General features: G+C 38.4%; 1 protein-coding gene across 2 annotated transcripts in view; it reads right to left on the bottom strand.

Annotated features, from left to right (window-relative positions):
* KLHL42 (kelch like family member 42) overlaps window positions 1-18,359 on the bottom strand; it is a 41,976-nt gene extending 23,617 nt beyond the window's left edge. The window contains exons 1-2 of one of the 2 annotated variants that reach the window (XM_053718802.1): window positions 18,310-18,359; window positions 16,102-17,011 (exon numbers count right to left, since the gene is read on the bottom strand). In XM_053718802.1, the coding sequence (XP_053574777.1) occupies window positions 16,102-16,970 (869 nt within the window). In that variant the 5' untranslated portion in view covers window positions 16,971-17,011; window positions 18,310-18,359. Of the gene's footprint in view, window positions 1-16,101; window positions 17,012-17,826; window positions 17,933-18,309 lie in introns of those variants that run through there. The other variant, XM_053718801.1, reaches the window with a different exon arrangement.
* Window positions 18,360-18,836: the final 477 nt, after the last annotated feature.

The following is an 18,836-nucleotide window of genomic DNA, read 5'->3' as shown; positions in this document are numbered from 1 at the left end:
ACCGCGGAACCGGATGGATCACTCCCATTAGTAAAAGATCTTGTACACAGCGTAAAAACGCCTCTTTCTTTATCTGGTTTGTTGACAACCTTGAAAGATGAAATCTCCCTTTTGGAGGAGAAGCTTTGAAGTCCAGAAGATATCCCTGAGATATGATTTCTAACGCCCAGGGATCCTGGACATCTCTTGCCCAAGCCTGGGCGAAGAGAGAAAGTCTGCCCCCTACTAGATCCGTTTCCGGATTGGGGGCCCTCACTTCATGCTGTCTTAAGGGCAGCAGCAGGTTTTCTGGCCTTGTTCCAGGTCTGGTTAGGTTTCCAGCCCTGTCTGAAGCGAGCAACAGTTCCTTCCTGTTTTGGAGCGGAGGAAGTTGATGCTGCTCCTGCCTTGAAGTTACGAAAGGCACGAAAATTAGACTGTCTAGCCCTTGGTTTGGCTCTGTCTTGAGGCAGGGCATGGCCCTTACCTCCAGTAATGTCAGCGATAATTTCTTTCAAACCGGGCCCGAATAATGTCTGCCCTTTGAAAGGTATGTTAAGCAATTTAGATTTAGAAGTCACATCGGCTGACCAGGATTTTAGCCACAGCGCTCTACGTGCCTGAATGGCAAATCCGGAATTCTTAGCCGTAAGCTTAGTTAGATGTACTACGGCATCAGAAATAAATGAATTAGCTAGCTTAAGGGCTTTAAGCTTGTTTGTAATCTCATCCAATGGAGCTGATTCAAGGGTCTCTTCCAGAGACTCAAACCAGAATGCCGCCGCAGCCGTGACAGGCGCAATGCATGCGAGTGGTTGTAATATAAAACCTTGTTGAGTAAACATTTTCTTAAGGTAACCCTCTAACTTTTTATCCATTGGATCTGAAAAGGCACAGCTATCCTCTACCGGGATAGTGGTACGCTTAGCCAGAGTAGAAACTGCTCCCTCCACCTTAGGGACCGTCTGCCATAAGTCCCGTGTGGTGGCGTCTATTGGAAACATTTTTCTAAATATCGGAGGGGGGGAAAAGGGTACACCGGGCCTATCCCACTCCTTGGTAATAATTTCTGTAAGCCTCTTAGGTATAGGGAAAACGTCAGTACACGCCGGGTACCGCATATTATCTATCCAGCCTACATAATTTCTCTGGGATTGCAACCGTGTTACAATCATTCAGAGCCGCTAATACCTCCCCTAATAGTACACGGAGGTTCTCAAGCTTAAATTTAAAATTTGAAATGTCTGAATCCAGTCTATTTGGATCAGATCCGTCACCTACAGAATGAAGCTCTCCGTCTTCATGCTCTGCCACTTGTGACGCAGTATCAGACATGGCTCTAACATTATCAGCGTACTCTGTTCGCACCCCAGAGTGGTTGTGTTTACCTCTAAGTTCTGGCAATTTAGATAAAACTTCAGTCATAACATTAGCCATGTCTTGTAAAGTGATTTGTAATGGCCGCCCTGATGTACTTGGCGCCACAATATCACGCACCTCCCGAGCGGGAGATGCAGGTACTGACACGTGAGGAGAGTTAGTCGGCATAACTTTCCCCTCGATGTCTGGTGAAATTTTCTTAACATGTACAGATTGGCTTTTATTTAAAGTAGCATCAATGCAATTAGTACACAAATTTCTATTGGGCTCCACATTGGTCTTAGAACATATTGCACAAAGGGATTCCTGTGTGTCAGACATGTTTAAACAAACTAGCAATTAGACTAGCAAGCTTGGAAAATACTTTTCAAACAATTTTCAAGTAATATAAAAAACGTTACTGTGCCTTTAAGAAGCACACAAAAACTGTCACAGTGAAATAACAATGAACCGGATTAGTTATAGAAACCAATTTTTTACAGTAAATGCATTAATTTAGCAAAGGATTGCACCCACTAGCAAATGGATGATTAACCCTTTAATACCAAAAAACGGATAACAAATAAAATATAAACGTTTTTATCACAGTCAAAGCACAGTCTCACAGGTCTGCTGTGAGTGATTACCTCCCTCAAAACTAGTTTTGGAGACCCCTGAGCTCTGTAGAGACGTCCTGGATCATGCAGGGAGAATAAGGAAGACTTGTGACTGAATTTCTACTGCGTAGAAAAGCGCCAAAATAGGCCCCTCCCACACATAATACAACAGTGGGGAAGCTCAATAAACTGACTTTATTTAAAACGAACGACAGCCAAGTGGAAATTAATGCCCATAAAATTTTTCACCAAGTACCTCAAAGCTAAAAACGATTAACATGCCAGAAAAACGTTTTAAATATAAATACATGAAGTTATAAACAAACCTGTTGCTAGTTGCTTTTACTGCAGAAGGCTATAAGTTATATGTATACAGTATTTTCTTAGTGAAGTGCCATTCTCCAGAAATACCTCAGTGCCAACATACATACATAACAGCCTGATACCAGTTGCTACTACTGCATTTAAGGCTGTACTTACATTTTAACGGTATTAGCAGTATTTTCTCAGTCAATTCCATTCCTTAGAAAATAATATACTGCAACATACCTCTTTGCAGGTGAACCCTGCCCGCTGTCCCCTGTTCTGAAGTTACCCCGCTCCTCAGAAGGCCGAGAACAGCAAATGGATCTTAGTTACGTCCGCTAAGATCATACACAAACTCAGGCAGATTCTTCTTCTAATGCTGTCTGAGAAAAAGCAACACACTCCGGTGCTGCTTAAAATAACAAACTTTTGATTGAAGAAATAAAACTAAATTTTAATAACCACTGTCCTCTCACACATCCTATCGATTAGTTAGGTGCAAGAGAATGACTGGGTATGAAGTAGAGGGGAGGAGCTATATAGCAGCTCTGCTTGGGTGATCCTCTTGCACTTCCTGTTAGGGAGGAGTTAATATCCCATAAGTAATGGATGACCCGTGGACTGACTACACTTAACAGGAGAAATAATGATTAAACTTAATAATAACAAATTTAAATAGTTTTATTCAACTAAAACTATAACGTTATTTTTCATTTTTAATGCTTGCCCCTCCCTCCTCACACGTAGGTCTTTGTGCAGATCTATTCCACTCCAAACAATCTTTTATTCAGTGAGCTTCTTGAAACTTAGTATGGGTTGTTTCTGTGTACATAGATTTGCAGGTTAACAATGGCATTAAAGGGACAGTACATTCAAAATTAAAAACGTTCATGATTCAGAAAGAATATGCAGTTTTTAACAATTTTACAATTTACTTTTGTTATCCAATTTGCCTAGTTCTCTTTGTATCCATTGTTGTAAAGCTTGCATAGGTTCAGAAGCAATGCACTACTGTGAGCTAGCTGCTTGTCACATTCTCACTCAATTTATTGAGCTAGGCCCCAATACATAAGTGCTCTCCTTCAACAAAGGATTCCAAGAAAATTAAGCAAATCTGATAATAGCAAAACTGAAAATTGTGTGCTGTATCTGAAACCCAAAAGTTTTCTGTCATGGTTATGTCCCTTTAAGGTCTATTTCTCAACTCTGTATGTTTATTTTATAACATTTTGCTGTGAAGAAGGGGCAAGTTATTTCTGCAGACACAAATTCAAAGTTTTGAGAACTACAAAACCAAGAATATGTGATAAAATCTTCAAGATAGAAAAATGAATATACAGCATTTTGCTATATAATTAAAAACAAAACTATATTTCAGTTTGAATAACCTTAGGATTATAATGTAAAGGGACAATTTACTCAAAAATGTTCTCCCCTTTAATTTGTTCCCAATGATCCACTTTACCCGCTGGAGTGTATTAAATTGTTTACAAGTATTTCCATTACCCTTATATTGGCATATGAAATAGTTTATTTAGCCTGTGGTATCCCCACCCATCCTGAAAGTTTTTGGCCTCAAGGCCAAGCTATGTTTACACAGCCAGTAGAAGAAATTACACTCCCAGTGGGTTATAGAAGAGATAAGGCAATAAAATTGTAATTTTCCATTGTTCTCTCCAAGTATTGGTGATTGTTTTATGGACAGATATAAGATAAAGATGCAGGTATATGTACACAATGTGATAAAGTAATGATATCTGATTATATCTACAAGCTCAACCCATTTTATTAGGTTGTGGCTTCAAAACACAAAATCAGCTAATTCATATACACAAATAAACCTTAAAGCAAATCTCATACATTTTATACTCCGCACCTGGTAAAAAAAAGTAATTGGAAACACATTATTGGGAAAAACAATTTTATAGCATACTGTCCCTTTAAACAGAAACTACCTTTAGATACGTTTTTCTCAAAGAGCATTTTATTTTTAAAAAATCCTAATTAAATAAAAAAAATCAGATTTAAAAAAAATAATAATTTAAAAAGGGATTTATTTATTTTTCATCATTGATTTTTATCCACCCTGTCATATAATCATAATCGTCTTTCTCCCTGAATATAACAAAATGTTACTACCCTGCATCTCCATCACTGCTAAAATCCGTATTCATATTGCTGGATTTGTATACAGTGGGGCAAAAAAGTATTTAGTCAGCCACCAATTGTGCAAGTTCTCCCACTTAAGAAGATGAGAGAGGCCTGTAATTTTCATCATAGGTATACCTCAACTATGAGAGACAAAATGTGGAAACAAATCCAGACAATCACATTGTCTGATTTGGAAAGAATTTATTTGCATATTATGGTGGAAAATAAGTATTTGGTCACCTACAAACAAGCAAGATTTCTGGCTCTCACAGACCTGTATCTTCTTCTTTAAGAGGCTCCTCTGTCCTCCACTCATTACCTGTATTAATGGCACCTGTTTGAACTTGTTATCAGTATAAAAGACACCTGTCCACAACCTCAAACAGTTACACTCCAAACTCCACTATGGTGAAGACCAAAGAGCTGTCGAAGGACACCAGAAACAAAATTGTAGACCTGCACCAGGCTGGGAAGACTGAATCTGCAATAGGCAAGCAGCTTGGTGTGAAGACATCAACTGTGGGAGCAATAATTAGAAAATGGAAGACATACAAGACCACTGATAATCTCCCTCGATCTGGGGCTCCACGCAAGATCTCACCCCGTGGGGTCAAAATGATCACAAGAACAATGTGCAAACATCCCAGAACCACACGGGTAACCTAGTGAATGACCTGCAGAGAGCTGGGACCAACGTAACAAAGGCTACCATCAGTAACACACTACACCGCCAGGGACTCAGATCCTGCAGTGCCAGACGTGTCCCCCTGCTTAAGCCAGTACATGTCCGGACCCGTCTGCAGTTTGCTTGAGAGCATTTGGATGATCCAGAAGCGGATTGGGAGAATGTCATATGGTCAGATGAAACCAAAGTAGAACTGTTTGGTAGAAACACAACTCGTCGTGTTTGGAGGAGAGAGAATGCTGAGTTGCAACGAAAGAACACCATACCTACTGTGAAGCATGGGGGTGGCAACATCATGCTTTGGGGCTGTTTCTCTGCAAAGGGAACAGGACGACTGATCCGTGTACATGAAAGAATGAATGGGTCCATGTATCATGAGATTTTGAGTGCAAACCTCCTTCCATCAGCAAGGGCATTGAAGATGAAATGTGGCTGGGTCTTTCAGAATGACAATGATCCCAAACACACCGCCCGGGCAACGAAGGAGTGGCTTCGTAAGAAGCATTTCAAGGTCCTGGAGTGGCCTAGCCAGTCTCCAGATCTCAACCCCATAGAAAACCTTTGGAGGGAGTTGAAAGTCTGTGTTGCCCAGTGACAGCCCCAAAACATCACTGCTCTAGAGGAGATCTGCATGCAGGAATGGGCCAACACACCAGCAACAGTGTGTGACAACCTTGTGAAGACTTACCGAAAACATTTGACCTCTGTCATTGCCAACAAAGGATATATAACAAAGTATTGAGATGAACTTTTGATATTGACCAAATACTTATTTTCCACCATAATTTGCAAATACATTCTTTCCAAATCAGACAATGTGATTTTCTGGATTTGTTTCCACATTTTGACTCTCATAGTTGAGGTATACCTATGATGAAAATTACAGGCCTCTCTCATCTTCTTGAGTGGGAGAACTTGCACAATTGGTGGCTGACTAAATACTTTTTTGCCCCACTGTATCTAGTGCATTTAAACAGGTTACATATATAATAAGCAGAAGTCTTACAATCTCATTACTCAAATCTCCGTTTAAGATTAGGTTTTAAAATGTCCACATGTGCTTCCTTCATCCCTCCTACCCCAAATAATATATATTTGTTCTATATAAAATTTCCCACAACATAAATTGATTGCTAATTCCTTTATTGGTTTTGTAGTTCTCAAAACTGTAAATATGTGTCTGCAGAAATAACAAGTCACTTCTTCACAGCAAAATGTTATAAAATAACATACAGAGTTGAGAAATAGACCTTAAAAGGGATATAATCATGAAAGATAACTTGAGTTTCAGATACAGCATTCCATTTTCAGATTTACTTCATCAGTGACAAGCAGCTAGCTCACAGTAGTGCATTGCTTCTGAGCCTACCTATGCAGGCTTTTCAACAATGGCTACCAAGAGAACAAAGCAATTTAGATAAATAAAGTCAATTGGAAAATTGCATGTTCTTTCAGAATCATAAAAAAAGGTTGATCAAATAGTTTACCTCCAAATACTTTCATTTAAATGATCTATGAATATCTAATGATATGTAACCAAATCAGTAATGGTCTGATAAAACCAAATAATCTGAAAACGTATTATTCTATGAAAACTATCAATTTAAATCTGTCTTACAGACTAGCGATTTAAATCAAATCCACCCCGTTATATGATGACCTTATAACTAGATAGCTAAAAATAATAAAAAGGAGACACATATTGATCTTAAAAGGGACGTGAAACCCCAAAATGTTCTTACTATTCAGATAGAACATACCGTTTTAAACAACTTCCAATATCAACATTTGCTTCACTATCTTGGTATCCTTTTTTAAAGGAACAGCAGCACACTACTGGGAGCTAGCTGAACACATTGGTTAAGCCAATGAAAAGAAGGCACATATGTGCAGCCACCTAGCTCCAAGTTGTCTATTGCTGCTCCTGAGCCTGTCTAGGTATGCTAAATCAAGAGAACAAAGCAAATAAGATAAGATAATAAAAGTCAATTGGGACGTGGTTTAACCCCTTCACTACAAGGAATTTCAGAGAAAAACTTGCCCAAAGCACCAGAGAATTTCTAGCATTTTTGCTATCACTCTGTTTAAACAGAAATAGAGCCTTTGTGTTTTGATTTACCCCATGAGAACTATATATATATATATATATATATATATATATATATATATATATATATATATATATATATATATATATATATAATATATTATATATATTTTAAAGTAGGTCAAAGAAGAAGCCAAAACCACCTAAACCCTAATAATGCCGGCTCAAATAAAATCTGTTATCCTCCCAAGCACGGAAATAGAATAATTACACCAAAGAGTATGTGCAGCACAATCTAATGCTAATTAAACTATTTAATTCAAAATATTCAATAAAAAAAAAAAATAAGATCAAATCACAGAATTCGAAAATGCATGATATAATAGCAAATAAAAATAATCACAATAAAAAGGAAAAAAAAAATATTATGGGCACAAGCCTAAAAATATATTTTTTTTTCTCAAATGTTCCCTTTAAAAATAAAAATGGAAAATGCTTTATAATCAAATCTAACGTGGCAAAAGTCATAAGAAAAAAATCCAAAATGTATCCAGTAAATAATTTTCTTGATACGCAATCAATAGCAATGCTAGTTCATAGTAATAGATAGCAATAACCGTTAAGGGTAAACGCCACCAAGTCCACTTACAAGCCTCGTGAAATATACACGTATTCATATCAGAATCTACAGAAGAACCACCCAGAAACGATCTTACCAGCCTCCGATAGCTCTTATGAGGCTTACCAAAGCTGGGGATAACCGGTACAGCTCTTTACACCAATTCCTTTTGTTTCGGCGTCCTTGCACCAACTCTGTAATCTCTCTTAGTGCCAGTCTGAACCATGTGACCGGATTCAGTGGCAATCAGTAGCAATCTGGAATTGCCAGGTGTAATTATAAGTTCATAAATGTAAAACTGAACGTTCACGTTGATATTGTATAGCCAGGAACCACAACAGTCAGGTAACTTGATAAAGGTGGTCAACGCGCACTTTCCAATTGACTTTTTTCTCTTGTTATTCTTTGTTGAAGAGATATCTAGATAGGTACTGGAGCATTAAATGACAAGAAATAGTGCTGCCATCTAGTGCTCTTGCTAATGTTCAACACTGTCTCAAAACCGCTGCCATATAGCGCTGCATTTATCTTCCTGCTTTTCAACAAAGGATAACAAGAAAATGAATACAATTTCATAACAGAAATAAATTGGAAAGTTGTTTAAAATGGTATGTTGTATCTGAACCATGAAAAAAAATTATTTCGGGTTTATGTCCCTTTAATTTTGACTTTACTGTCCCTTTAAGAACACAAAATTCATTATTTTTTTTAGTTGCACTTGAAAGGTATTTGAAAATGGAATCAATTTTTATTTTTAAACTTCTCCTATTCTGAACAAACTTATTTTTTTCTTTTCAGCATTAGGGGGGGTTCATCCCTGTCCACCATTACATTTGTGTGCAAACCCCTTGAAGTGAAAGGCCATAAATAATTCAATTTACAACATTTGCTTTCTGCTGCTATTTTAAAATAAAATCTTACATTTACTCAAAAAAATGATTTCAACATTTTAGATGTTTCTTTAATATTATCAATATCCCTTTAATATAAAACTGCAAAAATAAATAATGAAACAAAAGCACATTAATAAGAATGTTTACTTGACAACAAACCATTGTTATATTAAAGGGACAGTCTACACCAAAAATGTTCTTATTTAAAAGATAGATAATCCCTTTATTACCCATTCCCCATTTTTGCATAACCAACACAGTTATATTAATATACTTTTTACCTCTGTGATTACCTTGTATCTAAGCCTTTACAGACAGCCTCCTTATCTAAGTGCTTTTGACAGACATGCAGTGTAGTCAATCAGTGAAGACTCCTAAATAACTTCACGGGAGTGAGCACAATGTTATCTATATGACACATGTGAACTAGCACAGTCTAACTGTGAAAAACTTTCAAAATGCTCTGAGCTAGGAGGCAGTTTTCAACTGTTTAGAAATCAGTTTGAGGCTTCCTAGGTTTAGCTTTTCAAAAATAACACCAACTGAACAAAGCAAATTTGATGATAAAAGTAAATTGGAAAGTTGTTTAAAATTGCATGATCTATCTGAATCATGAAAGTTTAGTTTTGACTTTACTGTCCCTTTAATACAATAAAATTGAAAAAAATCTTCTACACTTTCTTTCTTTTTTTTTTTAACCCCTTAATGACAAGTGACGTACCAGGTACGTCCTGCAAAAACTTGCAGTTAGTGACAATGGACGTACCTGGTACGTCACTTGTCTAAGAGAGTGCTGGAAGCGATCGCAATCGCTTCCAGCAGCTCTCAGGGTATTGCAGTGATGCCTCGATATTGAGGCATCCTGCAATACCCTTAGAAAGCATCCGATGCAGAGAGAGCCACTCTGTGGCCCTCTCTGCACCGGTAGCGATGCGGCCGGTTCGTTGGTGGGTGGGAGCGCAACTGGGAGGCGGGTGGGCGGCCCATCGCTACCCGGCATCCGGCTCCTGTTAGTGCAATGTGCACGCCGGGTGCCGGGAGCGTGCGGGGGCTCGCATGCGCGTGCGCGTGCGTGCGCGGGTGCGCGCGCACGCCCGCGATCACCTACCCACACTGACACCAATGAGTGGGAAGAGGGGGGGAAATATATATATATATGAGGATCTGGGAGGGGGAGGGGGTTGGGGTATTGTGGGGGGCTGCTACACTACAGAAAAAAATAAATTAGTAATAAAAAATAATTAAAAACACTTTTTTGGGGGGCAAATTGGGTACTGGCAGACAGCTGCCAGTACCCAAGATGGCGGCAATTAGGTAGGGGAGAGGGTTAGATTGCTGGGGGGGGGGATCATGGAGGTTGGGGCTAAGGCAGGAGTCCATCACAGCTAAAACATTTTATTTTTTTTTATTAAAAAAAATAAAAACTCCTTTTATTTAGTACTGGCAGACTTTCTGCCAGTACTTAAGATGGCGGGGACAATTGTGGGGTGGGGGAGGGAAGAGAACTGTTTGGGAGGGATCAGGGGGTGGGATGTGTCAGGTGGGAGGCTGATCTCTACCCTAAAGCTAAAATTAACCCTGCAAGCTCCCTACAAGCTACCTAATTTAACCCCTTAACTGCTGGGCATAATTTACGTGTGGTGCGCAGCAGCATTTAGCGGCCTTCTACTTACCAAAAAGCAACCACAAAGCCATATAAGTCTGCTATTTCTGAACAAAGGGGATCCCAAAGAAGCATTTACAACCATTTGTGCCTTAATTGCAGAAGCTGTTTGTAAATAATTTCAGTGGGAAACCTAAAGTTTGTGACAAAATTTGTGAAAAAGTGAACTTTTTTTTTATTTGATGACATTTGGCGGTGAAATGGTGGCATGAAATATACCAAAATGGGCCTAGATCAATACTTTGGGTTGTCTTCTAAAAAAAAATATATACATGTCAAGGGATATTCAGGTATTCCTGACAGATATCAGGGTTCCAATGTAACTAGCGCTAATTTTGAAAAAAAGTTGTTTGGAAATAGCAAAGTGCTACTTGTATTTATGGCCCTATAACTTGCAAAAAAAGTAAAGAACATGTGAACATTGGGTATTTCTAAACTCAGGACAAAATTTAGAAACTATTTAGCATAGGTGTTTTTTGGTGATTGTAGATGTGTAACAGATTTTGGGGGTCAAAGTTAGAAAAAGTGTGTTTTTTCAATTTTTTCCTCATATTTTATATTTTTTTTTATAGGAAATTATAAGATATGATGAAAATAATGGTATCCTTAGAAAGTCCATTTAATGGCGAGAAAAACGGTATATAATATGTATGGGTACAGTAAATGAGTAAGAGGAAAATTACAGCTAAACACAAACACTGCAGAAATGTAAAAATAGCCATTGTCATTAAGGGTAAGAAAATTGAAAAATGGTCCGGTCATTAAGGGGTTAAATATATATATATATATAATGTTCCATCATCCTAGGAAGGATTACCACACCATACAGCACTTACTGCAATGACTATACAAGGCCAGGGGAAACACTATCCACACCTACATGAAATTACACATCCCAAGTCTCCTGTTTACCCAGTATCTGCTCTGGTAAGAGGGGCAATGTGTCTTCGTTTCCATAATGCCAAATAAGGTGTGTAGTACTGAGAATGTCTGAAGAGGGTGTGAGCGGTACTTACAAAGTTAAAAAACGCAGTCGGACTTCTGCTGAGCAACAATTAACAACTTCCTGGCAAGATTTCTGCAGCCCACAAATAACATTTTAGCAAAAAAAAAGACACCTCCAGTCAAGAGAGATCTGTAGAGAAGTTATGGTGACTTAGCCATCATTTTCATACACTTTTTGTAGGGAAACCTCCTTCAAGGGAGAACAGTCATTTTATTGTAACACTAGTGTGCCTTTCAAACTATGGGCCTGATTACTAGTGGCGCACTATTTATCGCTCGTGCGTCAACTCCGCTAGAAGAAAGCTTTTTGGGAGCTCTGAGGTTCACGGTAATCATTCTAGTGTAAATCATGATTGCGCTCACACATTTGCATTTACTTTTAACGTGCGATACGAGCGTTCCTTCTGTCGCACATGAACAGTCGCACTTAACCCGATAACGCTTGCGTATAACCGTTAGCTCGCCACTCGTAATCCGGCCCTATGTATTTAACCGCCCCACAAAAGGGCTTAACACATAGCTAAAGTGCAACTTGGTTCCACAACACATGGCAGCTCCCAATCAGGAGACAGTCAGTGACTGGCAGCTTCATGCACATGAAACTCCTAACTCACTCGCTGGCACTTCAATGCATTGCAGCTCCAAGCAGGAGTTTAGCTGTATGTTTAACCACTTCACTGATGTCAAACACATAATTTGCAAAGGACTTAAATACTTAATACTTATATTCCAAGATGGCAGCACCCAGTGTAAAGATGCAACACTTCACTAACCAGCACTTTTGAAGGGTTAAAATAAGAGAACAGCTTTGAAGAGTGCACAAGCACAGCAGGAAAAACACTAGCATGGTGACTAATGACGATGCTACTATAGTGGTACCCAGCAGTGAAGCGCCCCTTTAAGATCAATCAACATACAGACCCTTCAGCCTCTGATGTAATCGCTAAATCTACAAAATTTATATTTTGTTTGTCCCTAATCCTTGCATTTAGTTTTTAGATTAGGAAATCCGGAGATTAATGATGACGACAACAATTGTGTGCTGTTTTTGGGAGGTAAAAACACATTTACCTACAAAATCTGCCTAAAGTAAGCGCAAGATTGTGATCAACTGCTTTAAAAGGGACATTAAACCCAAAAATGTTCTTTCATGATTCAGCTAGAACAATCAATTTTAAACAACTTTCCATTTTACTTCTATTATGACATTTTTTTTGTTTTCTTGTTATCCTTTGTTTAAAAGAATGGATGCAAGTTCAGGAGTGTGCACGTGCTATGGCAGCAGTTTTGCAACAATGTTATACCTTAGAAAGAGCACTAGATGGAAGCACTATTTCCTATCATGTAGTGCTTCAGGCATGTGCACGCTATCTAGATTTCTCTTCAACAAAGAATAACATCAGAACAAAGAAAAGTTGATAACAGAAGTAAAATGGAAACTTTTTTAAAAGTGTATTCTCTATCTGAATAATGAAAGAAACATTTTGAGTTTGATGTCCCTTTAAAAAGGGACAGTAAAGTCAAAATTTTATTTGAATGATGCAGATAGAGCAAACAGTTGTAAACAACTCTCAAATGTACCTCTATTATCTAATTTGTCTCTTTATCTTGGTATCATTTTTCCCCTTTTTTAAAGAATATACTTAAAGGGACAATAAAGTCAAAATTAAAGGACCACTAAAGACATTAGATTTGCACAATCAACAAATGCATGCTAAAAAGACAATGCAATAGCACTTAGTCTGACCTTCAAATGAGTAGATTTGACAAATTTCAAAGTTATGTCTATTTCCACTCCTGTATCATGTGACAGTCATCAGCGAATCACAAATGCATATATGTATATTCTGTGAATTATTGCACATTTTGTTAATGGAAGTAAATTGGAAAGTTGTTTAAAATTGCATTGTCTATCTGAATAATGAAGGTTTACATGTGACTTGAGTTTCCCTTTAAACTTTCCTGATTCAGATAGGGCATGCAATTTTAAACAACTTTCCAATTTACTTTTATCATCAAATTTGCTTTGTTCTCTTGGTATTCTTTGTTAAAAACTTAACCTATGTAGGCCCATATGCTAATTTATAAGCCCTTGAAGGTCACCTCTCATCTCAGCGCATTTTGACAGTTTTTCAGTTAGACACTGCTAGTTCATGTGTGGCATATAGATAACATTGCGCTCACTCCCGTGGAGTTATTTATGATTAAGCATTAAATGGCTAAAATACAAGTCTGTCAAAGGAACTGAGATAAGGGGGCAGTCTGCCGAAGCTTAGATACAAGGTAATCACAGAGGTAAAAAGTATATTAATATAACTGTGTTGGTTGTGCAAAACTAGGGAATGTGTAATAAAGGGGTTATCTATCTTTTTAAACAAACATTTTGGTGTAGACTGTCCCTTTAAGTAGACTCATGAGCAGCAATGCACTACTGGAAGCTAGCTGCTTATCGATGACTGCTCTCTTTTTATTGGCTCACCAGATGTGTTCAACTAGCCCTTAGTAGCACATTGCTGCTCATAAGCCTTCTCTTCAACAAATTATATCAACAATACAAAGCAAATTTGGTAATGAGAGTACATTGAAAAGTTCTTTTAAAAATGCATGCACTGTTTAAATTATTAATGCTTAATTTTGATTTTACTTTCCCTTTAAATACAAATCAGCCTTCTGTATCTTTGTTTAAATGTTGCCCCATCAAAGAAGGAGCTTAAAGGGACAGCAAACCCTATATTATCCTACAACACAGTGATTGTGGTTCTGTTCATTTCACTGTGACATTGCAGCTGGGAACATTCTCCAATAGTAGACTATTGGGTATCAGAATAGCTCAATTGCCTGCCTGATGTATGAAGGGGACATTAGTAAAGCATTCTACAATCACTAAAGGCAAATATAATCTTCACTATTTAAGCCCCTGTAAACCCACTGTTAGAGACTTACTAAGCAGTGATACTTATCCTACAGATAGATAAAGCGATTATAAACCCATTAATACAGATCTATAGAGTGCTAATCAACAACCTGTGAACTAATGTGGATGAATTAAGCCCCCAAAAACTACAGAAGCAAAAATGTTATCCCTCAAAATATCAGTGGAATATTTCTCTACAGCCTGCTATAGACACACAGAGCATTAAAGGGAAATTCCGGTCAAAATTTAAAAGCACATGAATTATACCTTTGCATAGAAACATATTTGCAACAAATATGTATTGCCAAAAATGTTTCTATTAAAAGTTGTCAAGCTTTTAGTGTTAAAAATGTTCTCTGCACGTGCATGTGAAGCATAGATATTGTCAGTGCACCAGCATTTTAAATACTGCAGCTGATCATAGCACCAGTGGGGGCTTGTATCATGTCAGCAATTAACAAAAATAGCAATTACTAGATGATATGAGCACCTTAGGCTCTCTGAGCAAGTGCTGTGTTTAAAGTGCTGGTGCACGATGCATACTTAAATACACTTGAAACAGCTATAGTTTTTACTAGAAGCATTTTTGCTAATACATGTACAGTATATTACAAAAATGTTGCTTCTATTCAAAAGTGAAATGCACCCATGTCCATTCCAATTTTGGCTGGAATGTCTCTTTAATGCCTTATCAGAAAATGGCCATGCTGGCATGATTACTATAGCTAGCATGCATCTTGCTAATGCTCACGCTGTTAATATTAGCCTTTGACTTTGTGAGCGATTGCACTGAGCAATACCATTTGCATTTGTTTTGCTTGACTTGTAATCTGGCCCTTTATCGTTAAAGGGACATCACAGTCGTTATAATTCATTAAAGCACGTCATTTTAAGACCAGTAACATTGCACCACTGTGTTTAACCACAACTATAATTGCCTTTATTCTCTTAAAGGAGTTACTGATTGGTGGATAATTAAGTATGCCACTCCTGATTTACTCGCTAGCTATGCCCTGCTCAGGAGTGTTAATGTACTGAGAACAACTTTCACTTTTTTTACAGAACTCAGTCCACTTTTAATAGAGCTTAGCATCAAAGGAAATTGAAAGAGGCCTTATGATATAATTGCAGGATATTATAGAATACTCGTTATTCAGCAAGGAAGTTTTTTGAAAGTAGATACATTATAATTGCTAACAATGTCCTCTTAAAGAACAACAAAAAGCAAGAATCTGAAGATGACCTTAGAACAATTAATTCATTAAAGGGACACTGAACCCAATTTTTTTCTTTTGTGATTCAGATAGAGCATGAAATTGTAAGCAACTTTCTAATTTACTCCTATTATCAAATTTTCTTTATTCTGTTGATATCTTTATTTGAAATGCAAGAATGTAAGTTTAGATGCTGGCCGATTTTTGTTTAACAACCTGGGTTGTCCTTGCTGATTGGTGGATAAATTCATCCACCAATAAAAAAGTGCTGTCCAAAGTTCTGAACCAAGAAAAAAAGCTTAGATGCCTTATTTTTTAAATAAATATAGCAAGAGAACGAAGACCAATTAATAATAGGAGTAAATTAGAAAGTTGCTTAAAATTGCATGTTCTATCCGAATCACGTAAGAAAAATTTTTGGGTTCAGTGTCCCTTTAACCAGTGGCACATATAACTTGACCTACACTCAGTAGTGCTCTGCTATGGATACCCACAAAAGTGCAAATGATGACAGTGTTGAGAAGCAGTTACCATTCATTAAAGGCTGAGGAACCATTTAGCAGCCAAAGAAAACATTTTAGATGCTCTGACTAGCCCTAAATGTAATGATATCTTACTGGGTTTTTATATCCATTGGTGTCACTGTTACCTCTTTTGGTTCATGGAGGCCTCTTGGGTCCAGCATCCGGTACTCGGGTTATATGAGTGAACAGCACCGATTTCCTGCCCATTCTCCCTTCTACCACCAGCCACAAAAATATAGTTATGGAGAGTAGTTGCCCCATAGCCTTGCACCTTTACCATACTTTGCGGCACCTCACAGGGTAAAGAATGCCACCCACCCCCTGCTTCCTGGTAACGTAGCAGCTGCCATGTGTCAAGTCCCTGCAAAGGCTGACATAATAATAGTAGTGCCGGGACTCCGCACAGCCTCTCTTGCAGTACATGATCATGGAGAAGCTCTGGACTCTCTTGGAAGTCTGGCCTCTTTAACATAGAGTGATAGTTTGTAGCCATGAAGTGCAAAGACGCAGATGCCAGATCCCATTGACCATGCACCTGAGAAACTTCCAGCAATTCCAAACAGTTATCCAAAGACAATGATGACTGCAGAAGTGTCAGGAGACCTTGGACCTGCAGGAAAGAGGCAGTTTCTACCAGGGCCTGCAGGGGGCCCAAAGACATAGTCTTGGAACTACAGTCTGATACATCTTGTTCTGATTCACACTCAGCCTCAACATAATCATTACAAATGGATTCTCCCGAAATATCCTGGAAACAACAGTCTGAGTCATCTTGAGAGTCACTTTCTTGAAGGGGACCACCAGTGATGTGGCGTAGAACACCCTCCAGGCCTTCCGGACTTAGTCCATGCAGTTTAACCACTTCCCCATGACTTTCACGCATACCTGATCGATACAAAGCTTGGAAGAAGCCACTTTGCGAGATCAACTGGTCCCGAGGAACTAGGTAACATCTGGAACCCAGCAGAATCTGCACTGTGGGGAGTGAAGACATCACAAGTCTCTTTTCTGATCTAGGATCTTGCACGGTAGTCACTAAAACAAAAAACAGGTCATTATGCATAGCTTAAAATCGTACATAAATTAATATGGATAAAAAACAGATTTGGCAATAACATTGCATGATTTGCATATCCTAGAACGTTACAAAGTTCTCAAAAACGTTGCTCCATCAAGGAAGCCATATAGAACCATCCTCAGCAACAACAAAAAACACATATAAATTCCCAACACTGCACACTCAGCAACACCAAACTATTTCAAGGGTTGAAACTACTAGGAGTGTTATGCAACCATATTATTTACATGAGAAGAAGCTTACAAACACCATCTATAACATGAATGTCCCATACATGTCACCACCAGTGTCCTCATGAGGACATCACACACTACCAAGAACCTGCAAACAAGTTGCTCTGCCTGCATGTTACAAATGATTTACACACAGTCAGTTTTTTATCATGCACCAATCAACAGGCATTTATTAACTACATCAAGTACAACTGAATGACAATCTATCATCAGGTTGTTACCATAAGAAATTAAAAATCATGCACCTTATAAATATAATCATCATCAATAGACATTCCTATAGGAAATGCTGGAATATATAGCAATACACACATCCAGGTACCCAGCTAATGTAGTAACCTACATATATTATTATATCCTCATCCCTCCTGCAAGTGACAACCACACACTGACCTTTGACAGCTCTCACACCAAAATAGGTAACGTCCACTCGTGCAAATCACACCGCTTGCCCCTAAGCATCTCTGCCAGTCATATCAGTCATCGTTACCTTATATAATACCTTACTACTATATACTGTACTTCATTTCAATACTGACCCTGCGTATGATTCTGTAATAAGCATCTTGACCACTTCACTTCCCTGCACCAAATACATTACTCTAATAAAATACAGAAACAGATATCTCACTTCCTCAAATCGTCAGCATAACTCAACCCATAACAGAGTACAGACAGCCTCCTTTGTAGAAGAACTACCCCTTAACCACAATCACGCACCTCCTATACACATGAACACGCCCCACATACATATACACGTGCACGTATTCCATAGAAACGCCTTCTAAACACATGCACACGCCCTACGCACCATAAACACGCCTCCTAAACGTATTACAATTACAATACCCATTCAGAGAGAATCACAGGCATACGAGGGACCTTCAGACACAGTCGCCATCGCCAATAAACGCGGAAGACACGCCTCTTATATAAATGCTACTCTTAATCTTATGTATAATCCTCCTCATGTGCAAGAAATAGAAAAACTTATATATATAAACGTCTTTTATGCCAGCTACCGTTGTAGGCTCCTGCCTGTACGACGAAGCCCTTATAAATACGTGCATATCTCCGTATTCTCCCAGTCCCAGTGGTGTACAGACTGTTAATGCCCACCAGATCCCACCCAAGCAATGATGCAGCTAAACTGTACCTCCCTATATTGCACAACGCAAGGGGAATCCATAAAAGGCAGCACAGTATGAGCAAAAGTTCACATTATACGCTTTAGTAAAATATGAGTTTAGATATAAATTATTTTCTCAGCCATGATGGTACATTGTATGAAACCCCAGCCTATATATGTGTGTACATTTCTTCAGGTTTTTATACATTTGTAACTGTTTACTGTGCCCTGCCAGTTCTTACTGTACAGGCAAACAGTGCTGAGAAATTAATATTCACACCTAGCTCACTAACACACACAACCAAACAGATTTAAAGGGACAACTCACACCACACGCACAGTCTTAAAGGGACAGATAACAGTATAGGTGCACACAACCTCGCACACCATCAAAGACTTAAAGGGACAGGCACACACAGT

Source organism: Bombina bombina, chromosome 6 (assembly GCF_027579735.1).
Source record: "Bombina bombina isolate aBomBom1 chromosome 6, aBomBom1.pri, whole genome shotgun sequence".
Taxonomy (NCBI): domain Eukaryota; kingdom Metazoa; phylum Chordata; class Amphibia; order Anura; family Bombinatoridae; genus Bombina; species Bombina bombina.
The sequence above is the reverse complement of the archived record's forward strand: the minus strand, read 5'-3'. Positions and strand labels throughout refer to the sequence as shown.